The 18960-nt window shown below is 42.3% G+C and overlaps 1 protein-coding gene across 7 annotated transcripts in view; it reads left to right on the top strand.

Annotated features, from left to right (window-relative positions):
• PFKFB4 (6-phosphofructo-2-kinase/fructose-2,6-biphosphatase 4) overlaps positions 1-18960 on the top strand; it is a 95483-nt gene that overhangs the window by 30198 nt on the left and 46325 nt on the right. For 2 of the 7 annotated variants that reach the window (XR_012647008.1, XM_075005696.1), the window contains exon 1: positions 7558-7785. The exons of 3 other annotated variants lie outside the window; for them this stretch is intronic. Coding sequence is in view for 2 of the 4 variants with exons in the window: in XM_075005696.1 (XP_074861797.1) it covers positions 7683-7785 (103 nt within the window). In the remaining 2 variants the exon portion in view is untranslated. Of the gene's footprint in view, positions 1-7557; positions 7786-9066; positions 9109-18960 lie in introns of those variants that run through there. 2 more of the 7 variants (XM_075005700.1, XM_075005694.1) reach the window with 2 other exon arrangements.

The following is an 18960-nucleotide window of genomic DNA, read 5'->3' as shown; positions in this document are numbered from 1 at the left end:
CATGCCCTAGCCTTGTACTCCCTATTTCCCATCCAAACCCCACAAACCTACCCCAGCCCACTCTTGCACCCTGCTTCTCAGACCCTGCACCCTTCCTCTTCAGTAAAATGCAGACTTTCAGGTCATCAACAGAATGGCCCACTCCCTTAAGGTGCTGGCTGACAGGTTTGTGACTCAGGAGTGTTTTTATGTTTGTTTTATGCCCATTAATTCTTTGTCTAAGAGTTTGAAGTCTGCCCAAGATACAAAGCATCTGGGCATTGTTGGCCCGTGATGGCATATTTTTCTGACTTATCAGCCTTGATTACTATTTTTGCTTCTCTGTGCCTTAAATACTGAGTCTGTTCTGGTATGGCTATGATTGGAAGAAGTGGGTCTGTCGCATGAAAACTCATCACCTAATAAATTATTTTGTTAGTCCAGTAGCACTTTAAAGACTGCTTTTTTGTTTTTATAGCATATAGACTAGCACGGCTTTCTCTCTGTTACGTTTGAAATACTGAGTTTCAAATAATGAAAATGCCAGAGTTTAGCGTAGGCAACGCATGCACCCCTCCCTCAGCATCATGTGAAGGCAGTCGTGTGTCGTTCTCCCCCCCCACCCCCGCTGCCCCGAAGGCATGGCTTGAGAGCAGCGTAAGCTTCCTTGCTTGCAGTCACCAGAAGTGATGCAGGGCTTCCACAGGAAGAGGCAGAGGGCACAGCAGAGACAGGGAGAGGGCAGGGCATAGCATGGCTGAGCTGGGGTAGGGAGGGGAAAGGGCGGAGCAGGGGCCGGAGGAGAGGGGCATGGGCAGGGAGGGGGCACATGAACAGTGCTGCTCCCCTGCCCCCAAGAATCCTTCCACTGCTCTCTTCTAGTGATTTAGCACCAGCATAGAAACCTTTGTAGATGTTTCTATACAACTCTATTTGCTTGATTTTTGTGCACTGTTTGTATGACCTTAAATTTTTCCTTAAATGTAAAGTTTTATGAAAACAAGATGTATTCAGTGTGTAATGTCCCTTCTAAAAATAACCTCTCAGAATAGTTTTAGCCTTTATTATAGAGGATATTTACATATTTGAAGAAATATTGATGAGAAATAATTTTGTAACTGTTAGTATACTGCCAACGTGAAGTATTTTTAATATGTCTTTCAAGAATATTCTGAGGTGTAGAAGTTGATATGCAATATAGCAGAGAGAGATTCGTCTACATGTAAGTCCATTTGCAGAAAATGAGAACACCTCATGTTTGTGTATAACACTTTGCATGTTGTTAATGGCAGCAGTACACTGCAATCTTATTTTAATTGGCCACAGTCTGACTACCATAACTACCAAATTACCATATTGTTACTCAGGATGCAGATAATAATGTTGTGTTCATATCTTTGTCCCTTTATTGTTCAAACTTTCTTTTGCTTTAGATGTGCACACTCTCTCTCTCTCTCTCTCTCAATTAAATATACATAAAACAAATTTTTATTTTTATTGCCTCTTCCTCACAGTCTAGCTTTTTTTTTGTCAGCCTCAGGACAGTGTGAGGCTGTGATGATGGAGGAAGAAGGAGCATTAAACAGTAACAAGAGCCTCTTGCCTAGTATAGAGCTTCATAGGAAGTGTAATTCAAATGTATTATTCTCTCAGAATGAAGCAGAAACGTGTGCATATTTTTTTAAAACACGGCCATTTTATCTTAGTATAAATCCGAGAGCTAAATGTGTCTTGCTGAATCCTTGTTTGTGAGCATTCAAAAGAAGCTTGAAAAATGAGCAATGCTTGAATCTTTAGATCAAGTGTGGCTGACCCTTAACTATGGCCAAAAAAACATTTGGCAGTTTACATAGACAATCCAAACTGTACTCCAGAATTGAGCAGAGCATGGTTGGCATCTCCTTGTGCATTACAAATCAAATAAGACTTGTCCCTCTTTGTGTCAGTGATTAAGGTAATTTACAGTGCAGGATTAGCTCATAGGAGGGGAGGCCTTTTTTGATCATATGGTCAAACCTGACTTATTTTTCAGAACAGTGCAAGTAAGAAAAGCTAGCTTGTAAGCTCACCAGAGTAATGAATATGAAAAAGTGTGGTGGAGAATTAGCTCTTGACTAGCTCTGTAATAAGTGTTTGCTCCTCCCTTACCCAAGGTGCTTTTAAAAAAAAAAAAAAAGGCGGGGGGGCAGGTTTGGTGCCTCTATTTTTGGATGTCCAGTTTGAGACACGTTTAAAAAGCTTGATTGTCAAGGAAGTGTGGAATAGCTCTGCAAACTGTAAAAATGTATGTAATGCTATAGGGACACACTCTGGTCTAATTTATATAGCACTAGCAGATTTACTGGTTTTGCTAAAGTCCTTAACTCATTTATTTATTTATTTGTTTTGGAAAATAGAAGGAAGGTCTACATGCTTTATTTAAATGATTGTATTTTCAAAAATACATGTTATTTTTATGAAGCTAATTTTTATTTCAGATTTTTTTTAAAAAGGACAATTAAAATTTGTCCATTTAACTTTTTTAGTAAACTTTTTAAAATGGGAATTCCATTAAATGTGTTTTTCTTCATCCCTATAAACTCTTATCATTCACTGCTTTAGAAAAAAAGGGCTATAGCCAATTTGGTTTTCAATAACACTTTCTCCTACTTCTCAAATCTTAGGCATTGATTCAGCTATGGCAAAAGAGAATACCATTCCAGATTTCTCCATTTGATCTCTTTTCTGTAAGATTTATGGAGAAGCAATCGTATTTCAGGTTCCTCTTATTTTTTTTGATCTCTTGATTTAGTCTTTTTCAACATTCATTCAGTTGTATCAGTTTTAAGGACCATACTTGATTGTCTCTTCTCTGTTTGGTTTTGTGAGAAGCAATCCCATTCCAGACACATCCCATTTTCTTTCAAAACCAAACCCTTATGTGCCATTGAATTATGATAAGAGGAAGCTGTATACTGAATTTGGTGGTCCTAGCTCTTACTGTTTAAGAGGAGTTTCCTATCAAACAAGTTCTAAAATGTGTAGTAGATAATAGGGAATGCTGTCTGGTCAAATTCAGTTTAGTGTGGCACAATTAAGCTTCAACAGTTTCTCAGTTGTTCCCCGTACATCCGGAAAACAGACTGAAGTTGACTACATGGATGCAGTTAGGTCAACCCCAAGCGCAGACAAATTAGCTGTGTCTACACTAGAGAGTTTTGTGCACAAAAAGCCAGTTTTGGTGACAGACATATGGAGCATTCACACTAAAAATGCATTCTGTTGACAGTAAATCAACAGAATGTGGCACTTCTGCGGATAGCCTTCTGCCTCTCCCTCATGAGGCAGAATGCTTGTCTCGACAGAATCTGTTGACAAAAAAGCTGTATAGATGCTGAATGGGATCATGAAATCATAGAATTCACAATGTTAAGGAATGGTAGAAAGGTGACCAGCAAAATAGAGACAATGGATTTCAGGAAGGCAGATTTTGGTAAACTCAGAGAGCTGGTAGGTAAGGTCTCATGGGAAGCAAGACTGAGGGGAAAACAACTGAGGAGAGTTGGCAGATTTTCAAAGGGACATTATTAAGGGCCCAAAAGCAAGCTATTCTGCTGTGTAGTAAAGACAGAAGATAGGGCAAAAGACTGCTTTGGCTTAACCAGGAGATCTTGCATGGTCTCAAAATAAAAAAAGGAATCATATAGAAAATGGAAACTAGGACAAATTACAAAGGATGAATATAGTCAAACACCACAGGAATGCAGGGGCAAGATTAGACAGGCAAAGGCACAAAATGAGCTCAAACTAGCAACAGGCATAAAGGGAAACAAGAAGACTTTTTATAAATACATTAGAAGCAAGAGAGAGACCAAGAATAGGGTAGGCTCATTGCTCAGTGAGGAGGGAGAAACAGTAACAGGGAACTTGGAAATGGCAGAGATGCTTAATGACTTCTTTGTTTTGGTCTTCACCAAGAAGTCTGAAGAAGGAATGCCTAACGTAGTGAATGCTAGTGGGAAAGGGGTAGCTTTAGAAGACAAAATAAAGAAAAAAAGGGTGTGTGTGTGTGAAAAATCACTTAGAAAAGTTAGATGTCTGCAAGTCACCAGGGCCTGATGAAATGCATCCTAGAATACTCAAGGAGCTGATAGAGGAGGTATCTGAACCTTTTGGTGTCATCTTTGGAAAGTCACGGGAGTCAGGAGAGATTCCAGAAGACTGGAAAAAGGAAAATATAGTGCCCATCTATAAAAAGGGGAATAAGAACAACTCAGGAAACTACAGACCAGTCAGTTTAACTTTTGTGCCAGGATAGATAATGGAACATGTATACTCATCCATCATTAGAGTACTTTATTGACGAGTACTCGCTTAAACGAGGGACACATATACCTCCCCTAGTTCACTCAAGCTGCGTCTACACGTGCACGCTACTTCGAAGTAGCGGCACCAACTTCGACGTTAGGCGGTGAGACGTCGAAGTCGCTAACCTCATGAGGAGATAGGAATAGCGCCCTACTTCGACGTTCAACGTCGAAGTAGGGACTGTGTAGACGATCCGCGTCCCGCAACGTCGAAATTGCTGGGTCCTCCATGGCGGCCATCAGCTGGGGGGTTGAGAGATGCTCTCTCTCCAGCCCCTGCGGGGCTCTATGGTCACCGTGGGCAGCAGCCCTTAGCCCAGGGCTTCTGGCTGCTTCTGCGGCAGCTGGGGATCTATGCTGCAGGCACAGGGTCTGCAACCAGTTGTCAGCTCTGTGTATCTTGTGTTGTTTAGTGCAACTGTGTCTGGGAGGGGCCCTTTAAGGGAGCGGCTTGCTGTTGAGTCCGCCCTGTGACCCTGTCTGCAGCTGTGCCTGGCATCCCTATTTCGATGTGTGCTACTTTGACGTGTAGACGTTCCCTCGCTGCGCCTATTTCGATGTTGGGCTGAGCAACGTCAAAGTTGAACATCGACGTTGCTGGCCCTGGAGGACGTGTAGACGTTATTCATCAAAATAGACTATTTCGATGTTGGCTGCACGTGTAGACGTAGCCACTGTGAGTGAATTCTCCCTGCTAATAAGAGTCTTACACCCTCCCCATGGCTCCAACCCGTTGCAGCCTCAGCGCTCGCCAGCCCCGCAGACGCCAAACCGCCGCAACTTAAACCTCCCCCCCGCCACCTGCCCTGCACACCCAAACTACCAAAACCTAACCCCCCCACCCCTCCCTGCGCACCTGTACCACAGCAACTCAACCCCTGCCCCCCGTACCGCAGCAACTTCAAGGCGCCAGCCCCGCAGACCAAAACCGTCGCAGCCTTACATCCTCCCTTCCCCCCCGCCAGCCCCACAGACCCAACCTGCAGCAGCCTGAACCCCTCCCCCCCATGAACCCAACCCACCACCATGTTTTAACTCTCCCTCCCACTCATGTCCCCAAACTGCCCCCAGCCTTTAACCCTCCACAACCCCAGGTTCACTTACCTTTCAAAAGCAGTGCCACCTGCTGCCACTCCGAGCACTTGGAACCAATCAGAGACTTTTACCTGTTTTTTAATGGGAATTTAGTGTCCCTCTTATGAGTTTTCATCTACAAGCAAAAAGTTAGGAACCAATTGTACTCGTATAGTGAGGGATGAGTGTAATTAAGGAAGTCATCTGCAAACACTTGGAACGTGGTAAGGTGATAGGGAAGTGCCAACATGGATTTGTAAAGAACAAACCATGTCAAACCAATCTGATGGCTTTCTTTGATAGGATAACAAGCCTTGTGGATAAGGGAGAAATGGTGGATGTGGTATACCTAGACTTTAGTAAGGCATTTGATACAGTCTCGCATGATGTTCTTATCAATAAACTAGGCAAATGCAACGTAGATGGGGCTACAATAAGGCGGGTGCAAAACGGGCTGGATAACCGTACTCAGAGCATAGTTATTAATGGTTCTCAATCCTGCTGGAAAGGTATAACAACTGCGGTTCCACAGGGGTCTGTTTTGGGGACAGTTTTGTTCAATATCTTCATCAACAATTTAGATATTGGCATAGAAAATATGCTTATTAAGTTTGCAAATGATACCAAGCTAGGAGAGGTTGCAACTGCTTTGGAGGATAGAGTCAAAATTCAAAATGATCTGGACAAATTGGAGTAATGGTCTGAGGTAAACAGGATGAAATTTAATAAAGACAAATGCAAAGTGCTCCACTCAGGAAGGATCAATCAGTTTCACACATACAGAATGGGAAGCAACTGTCTAGGAGGGAGTATGGCAGAAAGGGATCAATGGGTTATAGCGGACCACAGGCTAAATATGAGTCAACAGTGTGAAGCTGTTGCAAAAAAGAAAAAAAAGTGCAAACATGATTCTGGGATGCACTCAACAGGTGTGTTGTGAACAAGACAGGAGGAGTCATTCTTCCGCTCTACTCTGTGCTGGTTAGGCCTCAGTTGGAGTATGGTGTCCAGTTATGGCACCGCATTTCAAGAAAGATGGGGAGAAATTGGAAAGGGTCCAGAAAAGAGCAACAAGAATGATCAAAGGTTTAGAGAGCACCACCTATGAAGAAAGGCTGAAAGAATTGGGCTTGTTTAGTTTGGAAAAAAGAAGATAGAGGGGAGACAGGATAGCAGTTTTCAGGTACCTAAAGGGATGTCATGAGGAGGAGGGAGAAAACTTGTTCTTCTTGGTCTCTGAGGACAGAACAAGAAGCAATGGGCTTAAACTGCAGCACAGGAGGTTTAGGTTGGACATTAGAAAAAGTTTTTGTCAGGGTGGTCATACACTGGAATAAATTGCCTAGTGAGGGTGTGGAATCTCCATCTCTGGAGATATTTAAGATCAGGTGAGATAAATGTCTATTAGGGACGGTCTAGACAATACTTGGTCCTGCCCTGATGGCAGGGGGCTGGACACGATGACCTCTCAAGGTCCCTTCCAGTCCTAGTATTCTGTGACCATGTGGCTTCTGGGTCACAGCTCTTTCTGCTGTGTTTCCATGTGGCCAATCTGTGGAGAGAGGGGCTGGGCAGTCCCACTGTTGTCTGGCAACAGAGCGGATCACTTCTTTGATCTACTTTGCTGCCTGGCTGCAATTTGTTAACAGAAGGTTAGTGGGAGGGCATCTTCCAACAGTAACTCCTGTCCACAGGTGTCTGTAGTGGAGACACAGCCCTTGGCAGCCTGTAAACCTGAAGTAAAATTAGAGATCTGTGTCCACTGTGCAGAAGGTGGGGTTTTAAAATCACTTTGGTTAATACAGAAGAAATACATGCCCCGTGGGAGCACTGGCCTGGGAGCAGCGAGCAGCAGCAGGATTGCAAAACACGCTGGGGTGGGTCGCTGTAGGTTAATTCCACCTAGTAACTCTCCCGCCCCCCCGCCCGTCCCCCTTAACCCGACTGTGGGGGAGGGGGTCGAGTTTGGCTTCGAAGTATTCGCTGCTCACTGAACCGTCCTAAATGCAGCAACAAAGAACTCGAGTGTCGCCCCCCGCGGGCTGGGCGCTCCGGGACGGGGTGTGCGGGGGGCAGCCCGGGGCCCGCTCGCCTCCCCTGCGCTGCGCCACTCCGGCGCTGGGGGCGCGCTAGCTCCTCAGTAGCGGCGCGGCTCCTTGTTCCGGCTCTCGCTGGCCCGAGGAGGCGGAGCCGCAGCCGCCCCCCGCTCGCGGCAGCTGCCAGCGCTGCAGCGCGCCCGGCTTTCTTGCAGCTGTCGCCGGCGGATCGGGGCCCCGTGCGAGGATGGCTGCGTCGCCGGCCCGGGAGCTCACGCAGAACCCGCTGCAGAAGATCTGGGAGCCCTACAACAATGGGCTGCCGGCCAAGCACAGCGCCCAGCGCGGGGGTGAGCGCCGCCGAGGGCAGGGGCGAGCCGCGTCGTGACTCGGGCCGGGGGAAACAAAGAGAAGCGGGTGGTGCGGGGGAGGGGTGTGTGTGTGTGAGCCGGAGGCACAAAGGGGCTGAGGGTGCAGCGGGTGGCGAGGGGTTGGGCAGCGCCTGGGGGAGACGGTGCAGGCTGCCTGCAGCAGAAAGGCAGCGGAGGGAGCTAAGCAGGGGCGTGGGTGTGTACAACACAATATGTAGCAGTACGGGGTAACTGAGAGACCTTGGGGGAGCCGTGCATATTTTGGGGGACAAAGTAGACTGGGACTGTGCAAGGGGTGACTCAAGATACAGGAGAGAGGGTCGTTTAGGGGAGAAATTAGGGGAAGGGATAACTGTCTTGAGCAAACCAGGAGTTGGGACAGTGCAGGTGAGATGGCAGATGGCGATGGGATGGGTGGGCCATGGGAGCTGCACGGGACTCAGTGAAGACAGAGGGTGGGGAAGATGCATGGAAGAGGTGAGTTGGAAGTGGGAGGGCAGACCAAGACTTGCTCAGGAAGATGAGATGGGGGTAGGAGCGCAAGGCTATGTCTACGCTAGGCCGTTTTGCTGACGAAACCTGGGTTTTGTTAACAAAATTTGCAGAGCGTCTACATGCAAAATGCACTTTGGTGACAAAACTCAGCACTTCCGACAGTGTTCTGCTATTCCACAATGAGGAATTATACTTTTTTCAGCAGTTTTGGTCAACAAAAAAGCCATGTAGATGTGGGGGGGCGGGCTTTTGTCAACATACAAGACTTCCAGTTCACCTGGCAGCCCTCTTTGCTGAGCTTCAGGTTGGCTGTACTGTTGAGAGCGTGGCCAGGCAGTCTGGCTGCTCTGTGTCCACGGAGTGGATTGCTCTTTGATCTGTTTTTGTGTGTGGATATAATCTGTCGACAGAAGTTTTGCTGGAAGATCTCTTCCCATAGTGACTTCTGTTGACAGATTGCTGTAGTGTAGACATAGCCTCAGAGTTGCTGGAATGAGTATGTGGGGCACAGGGCAAGCATGAGAGAGGGGCTTGTGGGAAGGGCAACAGCAATGGAATTGATTGGGCAAGGGATTTAGAAATGGAGACAGCAGGAGATAGGGCGTATGAATTGAGAGACATTATGGTAGCTGAGGCCGGTAAAATTTTGATGGTGAGCGTCAGCATGGCGCTATCTTCAAATTTCTGATTGTAAGCTATACTTGACCTGTTGAGAAATGGAGAAAAAAAATCTCTGAATCACACCTGTCATTTTTCTTCTTTTAGGAAGCATAAGGTGATGCATCTGGAAGTTCTCTCTGTTTTGTGGTATGGCTCTTTCCCTGAGGTGTAGTTGTGGGACTTGAAGTGCAAATCTGGAGACTGTGTACTTTGCACTTTTTGCTATGCTATTGCTTATAGAATCAGTAACATGAATAATATCCAGAGGCGTCTTGAGCTTTTTACATTTTAAGAGCACATGGTTAGCTTTGGAATTCTCCAGCTTTCATTGTTAAGGTCCCATTTATACTATAGTAGTGTGTTGTGGGCCTTGGTTACAATATGTTAGTCCTTGTCAATTGCTGATCTTGTGTAGATGGGACCAAATTACATTCTGGAACCTTTCTATACATTTGAATTTCACCTGTCTGCAGGATGACTTAGGCTAGGTCTACACTAGCCTATAAAGTTAATTGTAGTTATGCAGTTCTTGCTATGGCAGTTACGTGGCTAGCATCGACTTACCTGGATGTCCTCACAGATAGAGGTTAATGGGAGAAACTCTGACACTGACCTTCCTTACTCCTCGTGACGTTGAGGAGTAAAGGGGTCGACTGTTGACCCCAGGTAGGGACGCATAAAATCGAACTACTAGACATGTAAAATTGAACCCTGGAAGATCAACGCAGGCGCATTTGATCTTTCACATAGTAAAGACAAACCTTTAGTAATTCAGGTCAGTTTGATTTGGTTCCATCTACTGTTGCATGATTGGACCATACACAATACTACAGTACGACAATGTGGTAGTTTTAATAATATAGGCCAGATCTAAATAGTTTGTATTTAAAACTTACAAAAATCCCTCTGATGTCACTCTCCCAAGAATGCTGTAAATGAATGCTAGTTGGAAGGAGGCATGCTAGTGGTGTTGATAACTTTTACTTCATCCTAACTAAGTAAAATTAAGATGTTAAGAAAATTAATATTTTTATTTATTTATTAATTAACTCATGGATCTCAGTAACCCTAAGAAAGGAATGTAAATCAAAAAAGGGCCCTTACATTTATTTAAAACACTGTTCCCTTTCTGCTAGACTGTAGTAGATCTTATTTGTTTTCCTTCTAGTTCCTGTCTCTTTAACTTACTATGTCATAAATCATTTTTAGCTCAGCACAGGATGCATTTTTTTCTTTTTACAAAGCTGTAGTTAAGGCTTTTTGAGGGATTTATCTGCATCAAAACCAAATCTGTTAAATAAAAACAATAGTGTATAAATTTTCACTTGGTAGGCTTTTTGTAGGTTTGTTTTAACAGCAACATGTCTTAAAGCAGTGGGCTGAACCCAGAGCTGGTACAAACAGAACTGATTAAGTGACGTTGATGGAGTTGTACCTTGCTGGGCCAAAGCTAAGTTTTTCCAAAGGAGTTTAATGATCCTACGTGTTTCAGGTGCCTTTAAAAGATTCTAAATTTTGTTAATTTTTAAATGTGAAATGTTTAACTCACTCTCTTACATGATTTTTTTGAGGTACAGCCAACTGTGTTATTGGACATTAAGACTTCTGGTTTCAGGTTTTGCAACGTTGTAGTCAGTTTTGTAAGAGTTTTTATCACACAAACTTTTGTCTGTTGAATTAAAACTCTTACCAAGCTTAAGCCATGAGAATCTTATTGGGGCAAAGGGTTTCAGCAATATTTAATTCAGTAGTGGATGGACTACAGCTGTTGTGGACATATACAGCAAATATCCATGATCATGTTCACGTGATCTAAAATATCAGTTTGGTCCATCCATTAAAAATGCTGATAAAGATTGATTTATCAGATAGACTGTGAAACTGATGTATGTGTATGAAATCTCTCATTTTTTTTTAAACGTGTAAAAGCAGTAGAATATGGAAGATGCAAAGGTACTTAAATATAACTACTACTGCAAAAACACTGAAGGACTTAATTTAGCAGAAGTGATACTCTATTTTCAACAGATGATAATTTATTATAGTGGCAGTTTTTAACCAGTTAAAGGCCTGAAGTCACTAAAATTATGTGCAGGCAATAAAATGTGTATTAGAAATCTGTGAACTGGTAATCTTCATGAATTTTCTCAACAAAAATAAATGGCCTCTGATAGTTGTAAGTATCAGCTTATACCTTTAACTGTTATTAGACTCTCCTGTTTCTTGATAAATTTCTTTTACTCTTCCACATCGACATGTTTAAATGGGGGAGGCTTTTCAACATATAAATGATATTAGAAATAAATTATATGACTTCTTAAAATATTTTCTTGTGTTCATACGTGTTTTTCCAGATGGGGCCTACATTTTTGACTGTATTTTTTTAAACTGATAACAAGCAATCCTGTAGCACCTTAAGGACTAACCAATTTATTAGGTCATGAGCTAAGGTAAGACCCACGAAATCTAATAAGGTCTTTAAGGTACTGCAGGACTGCTTGTTGTCAGTTAAAGAATGCTGTTTAAAAAAAGTAGGCCTATCTGGAAAACTGTGCATGAACAGAAGAAAATATGCTTGTTTGTTGTTTATGAAGGTACTGACTAACATTGCTACCCCTTTGTATTTTTAAGTGATGTAAATTGAGGTTTTATTTTTAAAAATAAGTATTTAGAAATCCTAATTATGCATGTAAAGGATTACATTAATTAAAAAGTGTATGTTTGTAATGGGAACAACAAGAAGTCCTGTGGCACCGTATAGACTAACAGATATTTTGGAGCATGAGCTTTCGTGGGCAAAGACCCACTTCATCAGATGCATGAGCAGGTCTTTGCCCACGAAAGCTTATGCTCCAAAATATCTGTTAGTCTGTAAAGTGCCACAGGACTTCTTGTTGTTCTCGAAGATACAGACTAACACCGCTATCTCTCTGATACTATATTTGCAATGAAAACTTTCACTCCTTTAAGTGTTGTTAAGAACCAAACTCATGCTGTGCTAAGGCATGAAATCAGAAGATTTTATATTAGCCTCGTGTTCATTCACAGTTGTGTAATTAAAACTGGTGAGCGATTTAGCAGGGTCTAAATGTAATCTTTGTCTACATACAACATTGTTAATACTCAGAGTTAATTTTGCTGAGTGTTGCATGTGTCCCACCATTTGACAGATAAGGACTTTTTCCTGTAAATAGATTGTAAATCTCTTGTTTTATGGTGCAGGCAGGATATGATAATGATTCCTGTGTAACTGCCCAGTCCTCTTCTTCCTCCTCCCCCTCCCCCCCCATTTTTGTGTTCACAGAGTATGTGTGCTGCTGTGTACGTGGAAGAGTGTCAGAATGTAGTGATTAACATCAAGGTTACACACAGGATTGTCTTATTGGCTAAGTTGTTTAGAATGAAAACAAAGAAAGTGAGATATGTGATGAAAGGAAACTATAAAGAATGTTGGTTCAGTTGAATTTATTGAAAGTGGCAGTTGGGGTAAAAATTTAGTTATTTTGTCTTGTTGGTATCCCTTTAAATTACTTTTATCTTTTCCTTGTCTTTCTTTTTGCTTCCTCATACATTTCTAAAGTAGCTTTTCTCTTCTGATGGTTAATGGGACTTTCTTAGACTTTGAGACCGGATAAATGGGTAGTGTATATCTTGCATGCAGTTACCTTTAGTAATCTTATTGGAGTTGGAAGAAAGCATACTGGGTATCTCACTAGACAAGGGCTATGTCTACACTTGCCCCTTTCTTCAAAGGGGGCATGGTAATCAGCCTGATTGGAGAATACTAATGAAGAGCTGCGATGAATATGCAGCACTTCGTTAGGCTAATTCTCCCCATGGCAACTTCGAAGTGCTGGCATGCTGTGTAGCCATGGGCATTTCTAAGTATCCGCGCGACTTTGAAGCCCCCTTACCCCCCAAAAGTGTAGACATACCCAAGGAGAAATTAGAACACCGGAAACACTACTGTTTTAGTTTTTGCCTTGAATATGATAATCCAGCAGGAACAAAAATTGGTATAATTTTATGCTAGTCAAAAGCATGACAAAGTACCATCTGAGACAGCATGGTGTGAAAATACAGGGCTTTTAAAAAGCATATTGACCTCACTAAGGTAAAGTGAAAAAAAAGTTGTTTTGAAATGGTGCCGTAGCTGAAGTAAAGAAATAAAACTCAACAAAAGTCAACTACATATCAGTTTTATTTACATCCTTACATAGCCTTTACAGTAATATGTTTTGAAAGAATTCCGTAACTTTGGGTGCAAGTGGATAGGTCTGTCATTGGCCTAGACCAAAGCTATTTTTGGTTCCAGCTGTCAGGTTGCTTTAAATGTTGTGCATCTAAGGTTTCAAATCCAAATCTGAGATTGAATTAAGAATAGAAAACATACTAAAGCTAAACACTTTTCGTTGGCGAAAAATAGAAGATTGAACACTTTAGGATGTAGAATGAAGATGACAAGTGAAGGCCTCATTTTTTGTAATTAAAAAACATAGATTTTCCTGGAACTGTATGTATCAGTTGTTATTAAAGATAGTTTGACAAATTAAATGACTTTTTAAATTTTGAGTTTCATATATAGCACTGTTAATATAGATTACTTTCAAACACATAAGGACAGACATGGCTGCTCTCTTGGAGAACTTACTTCAAAAGCTTGTAGGGCCTATATGTACCATTATTTGTATAACACCATGAAGGAGCTTAATTGATGAGAAGGGGATGATTTTGGACAGAGCAGCTGTAGAAAAAGATGACTACAGCAATATTTTGGATAGGTGAGAGGAGGGAAAAGGAAGTAGTGAGAGGCAGTTAGCTTAGAGAAGGGAAGGTTACAGTAGTAAAAAATGTTAGATGACCAAGGTATTGATGAGGTAAGGTTGGTGAGGTAATTTCCTTTACTGGACCAACTTCTGTTGGGGAGAGAGAGAGGCTTTAGAGTAGCGCAGGAGTCAGCAACCAAAACAGTGAGAAGAGCCATTTTTTCCAGTTCAGTAAAAAATTCAATAATTCAAGATCCACAATGCATGTGAATATGAGAAGGTCTTTAATAAATAATGTTGAACCATACTTTTTGTCAGTGCTTTTTTCCTAGAAAAAGAGGTAGCGGAACTCAGGGCCCAAGCTTCCCCCTGGCAGCTTAACCCTCCCCCCACCCCCCCCAGCGGGCCCAAATGGTCCCCTGGTGGCTTAACTGCCCCCCACAGACAACCCAAAGAGACCCCTCATGCAGGGCCCAAGCAGCCCACCACAGTGCCTGAGCTTTCCTCTGCCAGTTTAACCACCCCAGGGGGGGCCCAAATAGCTCCCAATAGCCTCCCGTTGGCTTAACTGATCCCCCTCACACAGCCCATGTGGGGCCCAAACTGCCTTGCACTGGGCCCGAGCCGCCACCCAGTGGCTTAACCACCCCCTGAGGGCCCCAAACAGCCCCCTGGCAGCTTAAATGCCCCTGGGAGGCCCAACCCCCCCTGCAGCAGCTGAGCACCCTCCCTCCTCCCTTGTGGCTCTTGAGTCCCCCCTGGTTTGCACCCCTGTGTGACCCTGAGCTGACCCCCTGAAACTTACCCCCCATTTTACCCCTCTGTGTGGCCCCCCCAGCTGTCCTCCAGGCTTATCTCCCCCCCCCACCCCCGCCTAACCCCCAGGCTGCCACCCCATGTCACCCTCTACCTCTGGGGCCTTGCCCTGCCTCCTCCTCCTGCATCACTGTTTTATCTCCTACCCTGCAGGATACTTCAAATTTTCAGTTTCTTTTCTGAGCGCTTTTCTTAATGATGCAGGTGCTATATTGGCAGAGAATCAGGCCAGGGTTACATTTGGGCTGTTTTTTTGATTCAAAATGAACATGATCTACCTTTTTTTTTTTTAAAGGAGGTATGGTACACCCAGAGTACAAGGGTTTAAAAAAGAGCTGTTTCACCTCTGTGGCTGTTTGTATTCCAGTTAGAGGCTGATGTGGGCCTTTCTAATCCAGATACTGCTTTAATTTCAGAGACTAAGAGCTTGATACAAAGCTCATTGATGGTAACAGGAAGGTTCTTGAAGTTTTTTAAAGTCTTGATATTCTAATATTTCTGTTTGAATGGTGACCATAAAAGGTGATTTAAATGCCAAATGCAGGTTGAACCTCTCGAATCCGGTAGACTCGTCTGGCAACATCTGTAATCCAGCATGATTTTAGTTATCCTGAGGGCCACTTATGGGTGTGGCCAGGTTTCCCATGGTCACATAAAGTTGGTTTACAGCCACCAGTCCTAGCTCTCAGTGTTCTGTGCTGTTATTTAGCTGTAATTTAGCGCAAATGTCTTCTTAGAGACCAGTAAGCAGTGAAAGTGTTGGTAATGTGCTAGACAATACTGATCTCCTATGGTCTAGAAAATTCTCCACCAGTCAGGTACTGAGGGTGTTGGACGAGAGAGGTTCAACCTGTAGAATGAGAAATTAGTAACCAGTTTTCAGTATATGGAAGGAGAGGAACAGTTTCATGTAAGTGAAATGTAATTTTTAGGCAGTGCGTAACATTAAGTAAGTTACTGTCTTAAATTTCACAAGATCTCTTGTTAAATATTCCAGTCTGATGTCAAAATATTGACAAAGCATGAACACATCTATTGGGAAATAGTGCAAGAGGTAAGTAATAAAAACATCACTTGGTTTTCCTGAGTCTTCAGGCGTATTAACTCCTTTATGCTCACTATTGCTTTTTAAAGACTAGAAAATACTAACTTTACTTCTTAGGGGATCTATTTCTTTTCCTTTTCCAAAATTCTTACAGAATCTAACCAAAATTTTACTGTGGAGTAAGAGGATGTTCATATAATCCCATTTTTATCAGGATAACAAACTACATTTGATTTTCCCAGTTGTGTTACAATGTTTGGCCGTATGACAATGTTTGTTCTTGGTAGCAGGAAAATGATTTGATAGGGTGAATGCACAATACCTTTTTTGGTATGATTACTTTTATAAACTTGTATTTATTTGGTTTAAAAAATCTTATTTGCTTGTATGCATTACGTATATTGCTAAAACAAGACAGTAAAGTATGCAGTACAGTCATCAAGTAGTGGATTGAAGCACTGCAGATTTCTGTTGCCAGTAGAATGGCAGTGAATATAGTGAGGTATTATAGTGTTCAAGAAATGTCGGGTTCTATTTAGAATAACCTTGTAGTATATTTTTCTCTTGGCAGCGAGAATTATTGTAGACTCAGCATACCGTGAATGCATTGGTTGCAGTTCTGGTAATCACAGCTGTAATACAGAAGTAAAGCTCACATTGTGTTTTAGTTGTAATATTACAACTTCCTCTTTAAACATTTTTGTTGTAAAGTCAGTTTTAAAGTTTGGGATTTTAAAACAGCATTACCTATTTCCCATCCCTCTTTCCTTCCTCATTTTTCCTGGGTGCACTAATAATTAAAGAGCACAGGCCATCTAAATTAATCAGATCAACTTTTTATTTCTTGTCTCTTAATTAAATTGAAAGACATTAAAGCCCAGGAGGGAAGATGTCATCTAGCTGTCAGAAAACAGAAAAGGGAACAAAGATCATCTTCCAACACCAAGTGACATTGTTCATCAGGGAGACGTGAAAACAGGGAGGTTTCGGTTATTTTTAAAAAATAGTTTAAATCTTTAGCAATCCACACTGGCATGGTGGAATTTCTTAAATTGTACCTTGCCCTTTGGATCACTGGCACCAAATGAACACATGCAGGGATGCTTCTCTGTGCATTGTACTTGGTTAGGAGAGGAAGCTGTATCTGAAATTATGTGAAAACTTCTACCTCCTTTTTGTATATAGTTGAAACGTTCCAAGAAGTTCTCCTATTTTTTCATTACTTTTTTAGATATGGTCTCAGAAAAATGTAACCTTCTCTTCCTCACTCCCTCTTCCCCCCACCCTGAAAATTATGAGTATACTTTTTTTTCTCATATTTGTTTTGTTTTGTTAGGCAGGGAGAAAAAGAAATCTTTTTGTTTCTGCTGAACTCAAATGGGGCAGGCAGGGAAGCTCAGGCTCCCAGCCCTGCAGGGCAGGCGGGGCTCCTGCACCACCCCTACCTGGTACTCTCTCATCCTGAAACATCTGGGGATGCTGGAGCACACATGTTGCCAGATGAGTGGGTACCAGATTTGAGAAGTGCAACCTGTAATAGTGCAGCATGGTTCTGAACAGCGTGTAGGTCTGCAATATGACGACTAGGGGCATTTTTACGTGAGCACTAGCTGTGCACTAAGCCAAGATGTAAATGCACGGTGATCCAGTCTGTCATGTACTAGCTGCCCATGGTATGCTACTGATGTGCACTAGAAGTTCTCAAGTGCATTTTCACACTATAGAACTCTTAATGTACTTGAGCAGGATTTCTGTGTACAGTGAACAGTATGTTGGAATGCTCTTGATTTACACCCCAGCTAGGCATGCTTGTACTTCCGTAGATGTGCCATAGAAGTTTCTGGTAGGTCAGCAATACAGAAAGTGATATCCATTGTAATGACATATTACAACTGTTCAGTGATATGACTTCTGTGGGAAGAAGACTGAATTTGCATTGCTCGCCTGAGGCAAATGTCAGAGTTTATTGAAAGATTAATTCTGAAGTCATATATATTAGCCATATATATTGTGCTAAAGTTTGGAAGCTTTGTTCAGTAAGGCCCTATACAGAGTATGTTGAATGAAGAAGCATTGTGAATTTTCTGAGCAAATCAGATGCATCCAAATTGCCTGCTTATTGTTAGTTCATACTTCTTGTATTCCGTTGCTTTCTCTGGATAACTGTTCAGTATTCCAAATGAAATCCGCAAATTGTGAACCCATCTCTTGGATGTTGAATCACTTTAATTTTTTCTGGCAATTATCTCTCATATCTGGGACTCTTCAGGGAGCTTGAGATAAAAGCTGACAACAGAGTAAATATTGCATTTTTTCCATTTCTGTGCTGCCTTCCTTGCTATTTGGAATTACTGCTTTCAAAATTTAAAGAGACGAAAAATGTACCAGAAGACATTGACAACAATTTCAAAGTTTGCATGCAGATATGTTGCTACCAAAAAAGTGGTACTAAGCTTTTACACATATCCTTCTGGAGTCCTAGAATGACATAGAATTTTAAACTTTTAGATTGAATACTGATTCATCCATTTTCCTGGAAGCATAGTTGGCTTTTAGCAACCTTTGCATGATATCAGTGGTGTATGGAGAGAACAGAAGTGCTGTTTTGTTATGATGAGGAATGCCAGGATGTATAAAACAGCAGCAGTCATGTTTATTTCATTTCCACCTCAAAAAAAGGAAAAAAAGGTGATTGACAGGGCTGAAGTCTTTCATTTTATGAACATTAAAAATAGGGATTTAACGTTTAGCCAGTTAACTAGTAAGCGTCATCCAAAACAAACCAGGCTTATGGGTTATGGTTAAATGGGGGGTGCTGGAGCAGCCCTCCACCTGCCACAGGCGGGGGGTTACTTCCATGTGGGATTGCTCTAGCATGGCCAAAGCAGAACCTATATGTGGCAGGGGAGCTGTCCCTCAGCCCCTCACCCACACTGATTTGGTTTAACTAATTAACTAATCCCTAGTTAAAAAGCTTGAAGGTTTTAAAAATGAGACCAATATCTTCATCCTTTCAGTGTAAGTGTAGAACTGAAGTAGAAGGCATCATAGCATATATATGTTTTTATGCTTTTATGCTTGTTGTTTAACATGAATGCAGATGCGTAACATTTGTGTTTGTTATCCACGTAGCACTAATAAATGTCCAGAGTTGCATTGCTCCCACTGACTGTCACTGCAAACGATGCACAAGTTAGAACACAGTGTATTTGCACTGTACTTGCTAGGATAATCTTTGAAAGTAGTGCAAATGGAATGCTGTAATGGAATAACACTGAGTGCATGACCTGTCTGACCAGTCACTTTCTTAGGGGTTTACATTCCATAATTTCTTAGTGTTATTTGAGCCTTTGCTTGGTATCACATTAATTG

Source organism: Carettochelys insculpta, chromosome 11, assembly GCF_033958435.1.
Source record: "Carettochelys insculpta isolate YL-2023 chromosome 11, ASM3395843v1, whole genome shotgun sequence".
NCBI lineage: Eukaryota > Metazoa > Chordata > Testudines > Carettochelyidae > Carettochelys > Carettochelys insculpta.
This window is presented reverse-complemented; position numbering and strand designations above follow the sequence as displayed.